The sequence below is a fragment of the Bombyx mandarina genome, chromosome 12 (assembly GCF_030267445.1).
Source record: "Bombyx mandarina strain Sakado chromosome 12, ASM3026744v2".
Classification (NCBI taxonomy): domain Eukaryota; kingdom Metazoa; phylum Arthropoda; class Insecta; order Lepidoptera; family Bombycidae; genus Bombyx; species Bombyx mandarina.
Genome location: NC_143219.1, coordinates 10,455,722 through 10,462,099, shown reverse-complemented (window position 1 = coordinate 10,462,099; position 6,378 = coordinate 10,455,722). Strand labels below are relative to the sequence as shown.

The following is a 6,378-nucleotide window of genomic DNA, read 5'->3' as shown; positions in this document are numbered from 1 at the left end:
CGGTAGTAAACCCACCCAAACATTTTACTCTCAAACACAAAAAGCACTGTTTCGGCCTTTGAGTGAACTTGCGGGATTTGCTTTATTTTGCCTATTTAGTGTTTCTTCGGGCTTAAATTCGTAATAACGGTGTTTTATTAACTGCTTAGTATTTGTGATAGTGCACAAATGTAGGAAAATAAAACAAAGCCTATGGACATAACTTCTCGGGATCCTCCAAAAAGTCCACTGAAATAGTTTCAGTAAATGGCCACCATTTTACTGAGATGTATATTTCATCCCATATCATCTCATCTCATCTCATTTCATTTCATTTCATTTCATTTCATTTCATTTCATTTCATTTCATTTCATTTCATTTCATTTCATTTCATTTCATTTCATTTCATTTCATTTCATTTCATGTTTCATATTAATTAATTAACTTCATTTTATTTCACTTCATATTATAATTTTTCATCTATTAAAATATATATATAAAGAATTAGGTTGTATGGTATGACACATTTGCCTTTTCATTTGGAAAAATAAAACTACTGTTACTGTCAATGTCTTATTGTCAATTGTCATAACATAGTACAAAAGTATGTTATGATATATTAAAAATGGGTCAACATTCTGATCATAGATTATACACTTAATAAGTCTTAATATATTCGAGAATTCTGATAGTTATTAAAAGCACTAGAATTTTATAATTGTAAAGATAATAATTACCCTCTTTGTGATTAATATTATTTGCTTAATAATTTGTAAAAATAATAAAACATCACCGCACGCTAAATACACAATGTTAGTTATTTTTTGTTATCACTCATGAATTCCTATTTGCTTGTATTTATGTAAGGTCAGTTATTAAATTTGATTTTTATTTTAGGACTGAATATTGGAAATCACAAGCTCGGAAATACTGTGAATTTTGTAAATGTTGGTTTGCTGACAATAAAGTTGTACGTTTTGTTTTTTTATGTACGAGACATGCTCATAAAACTGAATAAACAAGATCTATATACATTTTCAGTCAACATCATTCCACGAAAATGGCAAAAAACACAAAGATAAGGTCCAAGAACATATTTCGAAACTTAGTAAAAAAAGTGCAAAAGATTTCAAACAAAAAGAAAAAATGGATGATGAAATAAAAAAAATGGAGGCTGCTGCTATGACTGCATACATAAAAGATGTTCAGAACAATGCAGATTTAACTTCACAGGTTAATAGGTTGTGTTAATACATTTTCATCTATTAATAAGATTCAGTTCATCTTTTCAGTCACCCTACTAAGATAAAGAGTTAGCGACATGAAGGCATATTGGACACAACAACCTTCATTTAAGTTTTAGTGGCAATATAATATCTGGCTTATCTACTAATTGCCTATATAATAAAATTATCCAATAAAAAAATATTAAAGGAACAACCCAACCATAAAGTTTTTAACACAATAAAAATTAAAATTTGTTAGATACATTACTCAAATTTGTGAAAAAAAACATACTTTTGCACGAAAGGTACTGTTCAGATTTCCAAATAAATTTTAGATTAACTTAAAGGTGAGATGTTAAACACACGGCCAACCTGCTAGCTTTCATTAAAGATGTAAAGAATAAAGACATGTTAGGACCAGGCACCAGGACATATTGCATTTTTTATATTGAAGCCAAAATCATTTGAGAGCTCTTAGACTATTCTAGATAGTAAAAAAATTAATTTCAATTCATTATTTTACTGTATTTATTGTAGGTATTTATGAAAAAGTATAGTCACACATTTTATCTGCTCTCATTTATCATAGTCTTTTGCTACTATCAAACTGCAAACTATTATATTTCAACGTAATTATTTATTATTAATGCAAAACATCTATAGAATATAAACCAAATGTTGGGGGGAGATGGAAGTAATAAAAGCAACCCAAAAATTGTGGCCAGTGAGATAGGAACCAAATCTGAACCTATTTGGCATGAAGTGAAGAATCAAGATGGTAGCTCTTATTACTGGAATACAATTACAAGTGGTAATTATTAAAATCACCTAAATATTTCCTTTTTGGGTAAATACAACAGTCGTTTCCTATTGTCTTAAAAATAAATAAAAAATTAAATTGATTCAATTTTTTTGTTAAACTCAATAGGTAAACTTCAAAATGGATCAGTTAGGATTATTCTATTTTAATTAAATCAAAGTAAAAGTAAATAAAACTGCATTCACAAAATGATGTTTATATTCGGTATTAAAGAATTCTAAGAAAGTCAGTTCACTGTTATCACCTGAACATCCCTATTTTATTTGAGATATACTGCTGAATTATTTCAAAAAAATCTAAATTTGATTAATTGAACTTACAAAATATTCTTTTTCTCTCAGAAACAACATGGGAACAACCTGACGAATATTTTTCAATTGTTGAACAAGAAAAGAAAAAACATAAAGAAGAGCAAGCAGAAATAAAGAAACAAAATTTAAAGTAAGCATATTTTATTAGCCAAGATATAGCACTTTGTAGAAAACTGTTATCAGAACTCATATGTAATAGAACGTGAATTTCACCAATATTAATAATCCACTACACATTATATGCAAATCGATGTCTTTAAACTCCGCATTTTCGATGTGTGATTGAAGGTTCTTCGGAGCACTAACCCAGCTCCATCAATATATTCTGCAGTCCTCTCTGAGAGCTTTCAACCCGGTTTATAGTGTATTTACTTCTGTGTATTCCTTTTATTTTTCTTTATATGACTATGAAACCTCATAGCCTATCCAGTATTTAGTTGTTACCGGAGCCCATAGGAGATATTAGGACGAAAACTTTTACGAACAATCACATTTAATAAAACTTGCGCATGCAAACTCAACGCCAATTTAATATTTACATTATTCTTAGCATTTTGCGTTTGGATAAATAAATTTTAATTGATTAACAGAAAAGAAAAACACAAGGAAGCCATTAAAGAAGTCAAAGCACACATGGCACGCGAGAAGATGAAGGAGAGAGCAGTGAAAAAGGATGAATCGGTGCTAACCAAGAGTGCAGTTGACTATGGTCCGGCTCCACGCGCCTCAAAACCGTATGGAACATGGACAGAAATTGTTAAAGAGTAAGGATTTTTAAACGTGCTCATTGTGCTTTTTTCCGGTCACCGTTCTCGTCGAACCCGTCGCTTGCGACGAAGGGCTCGACGAGTAAATTAACTCTCAGACACAGCCCACTGAGTTTCTCGCCGGATCTTCTCAGTGGGTCGCGTTTCCGATCCGGTGGTAGATTCTGCGAAGCACGGCTCTTGCTAGGGTTCGTGTTAGCAACGTCATCAGGTTTGAGCCCCGTGAGCTCACCTACAAACGTTAGGGTTACGCTGGAATAGCCTCTCAAGGCTACCAGCTTAGGTAGGAAAGAAAAAAAAAAAGTGCTTTTTTGCTGAATGTCTTTGATTCATAAGTAAATACCATGCTCAAACTGAAATTTTGAGAAATGAAATGACATAATTAACGTTTTACTTTTACGGTTTAGTCACGCATTTTTTACTGTCTTTATATTATTTCCGACGTTTCGAATACTTTACATTTTTTGTAGTTTGATTAAAATGACAATAAAAACGCGGTATTAAACCGTAAAAGTTTTAATTACGTACACCATTTTTTTTAAATTCTATTCCTAGCAGATGAAAAACCGTGGAATCACTTGCATAGAAAATGGTATTGTTACGTCATATTTACTTAAACCTTAGCATGTGTACTTATTGATGCCATAATAAATTGAAGAACATTTTGTTCCAACGTCGTCTCTAATATTAAAAATTTATTATTAATAGTTACTATAAACTTATTTTAGACCAGCAAAAATCGTTGACCTTCAGCTACCGAAGACAAAAGAGTTACCTCCGCCACCAGTTGTCGTGGAACCTGAAAAGTTTCAATTCAAGGAGAAACGTGTTGAAACTCTGGGCGAAGGCCCCGTCGAGTTCAAAAAACGAAAGCTTCATAATCCAAAGCGTAACATGAGACAGAAAGTAAACGATGAATAATTATTATTATGAATAAAAAATATTTTTTAAATTTTATTTATGTTTTTATTACTATTTGACGTGGCCGCTGGATGTTTGATTTGAAGCTACTGTATCCATTTGTGATATACGTTTTAAGAGTTCTAATTGTCAATGGTGGATGGTAGAGGGTGATTTCGTAGAGGCGGATACCAACTACTTACCTCCCAAGAAGCATGCAAAAAAATGCTTTGATTAAGGTTAAGGGACTAATCCGTCGTTTTTAAGTCATCATTCAAAATATGCCACACGATTCTCGGTGTAATTGCCCTAAATAAAATGTTTTGCTTACGGATAGGAATTGTTCAGATTTTTTCTTCACGGCATTGATCGTCTTTTAGTATTAATATTATGTTACTGGCTAGTTTTTCTGTAACAAACGTTTCAATTCAGATATTTTTAACAAAAGACTCAATTTTAATATCATAAGAATATTTGAGAAAGACTGGCCCTCCAATGCAAAAAAAACAATAAATTCACATAATTCACCTGACAAGAACAGGTTCTAAATGCAACTGAATTTTATTTATTGTAACAATACGTTTGTACATACGTCAGTTTGTGTATTTTATATCTCATATTCATCACGAAGGTATTTGTGAAAAATGTTCAGTATATTAATGCCTAGAGCAAAATGATAAGCGATCCATTTAATTATCGAATTAGTTTCTAACTGACTTGTTTCTGAATTGATTTCATTTTACATATATTGAGATCTTTCTGCTTTGCTTTTTGTATACCAAAGAAAACTTAACAATAATACCATTAAATATTCTTCTCTTCCTGTTCCGTAAGAATTTAAATGAATTTAAATAAATCAAATTGCTTAGTTGAAGGATCGCTGAATTACCATTCCTACCGTTATTCGACAAGGTTCAGCGTATTCATATTAATTGTTTTGTGTTTAAATATACATATTTGGGACATTTACTCAATCCGAATTTGCTGCACTTTCTAATAATCTCACTAGAGTTTTTTTTACTTAGAGCGTCAACAGATGGCGTGGATAGTAATTTAAGGAAAGAATAAGGAAAAGGAAGTCCCAACATTAACGACACCCTGTCTATTAACGGCATCATCGTTATTTGAATTGTTGTCAAAGAATGGAGAAAGATACTTCTTATGTAAATGGATATTTTCTGTTTTCTGAATGACCTTGAACACCCAAACGAAACGACATTGATAATATGATAACATGTAAGTAGACGCGTAATTGGATTTTCCGCATCGCTTTAGTCATCGAATGATTCCGGTTAACAATGGGTCCGTAGAATATTTGATAACAGTCATTAAGACTATTAAAGTACACAATACAGTTTTAGAATCCTTTAAAGAAGAGTAATGGGTTTAAAAAGGAACATTTGAGCAATATGTACTTCTAAAGTTCAATACTCACTGAACAGATTAATTTCATTTACAAAAGAAAGTAAATCCGAAACATCTCAAAGAATTTGTAAAAGGAAATAAATCTGCTTATAAATAGTAAGTACTGTTTCAATCATTTGATGCTTTTTTCGATACCTATACATGTACCGGTATACCTATATACCGAAGCCAATTAATAAATTGTATCTGAAACTCCATAACTGTATGCTACTTAACACTATGATAGCATTCTCTCAGTTTGGCCCATGAGTTCACCTACCCGACCGGGCGTATCTCGAATAGCCCCTTACCAGCGAATAGGTAGGCCTAAAAAGGGAATAAAACTAGTAGGTATATTAGTGTAGTCTATTATCGTTATCCCGTAGGATAAGACGTCCGGTGCACTCGTGTTGAGCGATGCACCGGTGTTCGAATCCCAGGCGGGTACCAATTTTTCTAATGAATTACGTACTCAACAAATGTTCACGATTGACTTCCACGGTGAAGGAATAACATCGTGTAATAAAAATGAAACCCGCAAAATTATAATTTGCGTAATAACTAGTGGTAGGACCTCTTGTGAGTCCGCGCGGGTAGGTACCACCACCCTGCCTATTTCTGCCGTGAAGCATTAATGCGTTTCGGTCTGAAGGGTAGGGCAGCCGTTGTATCTATACTGAGATCTTTATAACTTATATCTCAAGGTGGATGGCGCATTTACGTTGTAGATGTCTGTGGGCTCCAGTAACCACTTAACACCAGGTGGGCTGTGAGCTCGTCCATCCTGCTAAGCAATACAAAAAAGTCTAATATCCGGCTGCAAAATCTCTACGTTCATCACGTAGTTAATCAAATTCACATTTTTACATACATTTATAAATAGGAGAATACATTGATAACAGGGTGCCAGTCAATAAGTGGCCGCAAGTCATTTTAATTAAATTAATGTTAATTAATTTACGAAAAAAAA

General features: G+C 32.5%; 1 protein-coding gene across 1 annotated transcript; it reads left to right on the top strand.

Annotated features, from left to right (window-relative positions):
* Positions 1 to 573: 573 nt before the first annotated feature.
* LOC114244763 (uncharacterized) lies at positions 574 to 4,061 on the top strand. Its single transcript, XM_028176662.2, has 7 exons — positions 574 to 792; positions 878 to 950; positions 1,022 to 1,213; positions 1,870 to 2,017; positions 2,368 to 2,467; positions 2,928 to 3,101; positions 3,833 to 4,061. Coding segments are annotated over exons 1-7 (882 nt in total). The 5' UTR covers positions 574 to 790; the 3' UTR covers positions 4,026 to 4,061.
* Positions 4,062 to 6,378: the final 2,317 nt, after the last annotated feature.

Excerpts from the sequence above, each read along its gene's own strand:
- LOC114244763 (XM_028176662.2), top strand. Across the intron at positions 1,214-1,869 it reads ATGCAGATTTAACTTCACAG|AATATAAACCAAATGTTGGG; the intron begins GTTAATAGGTTG and ends AAACATCTATAG. Across the intron at positions 2,468-2,927 it reads ATAAAGAAACAAAATTTAAA|AAAAGAAAAACACAAGGAAG; the intron begins GTAAGCATATTT and ends ATTGATTAACAG.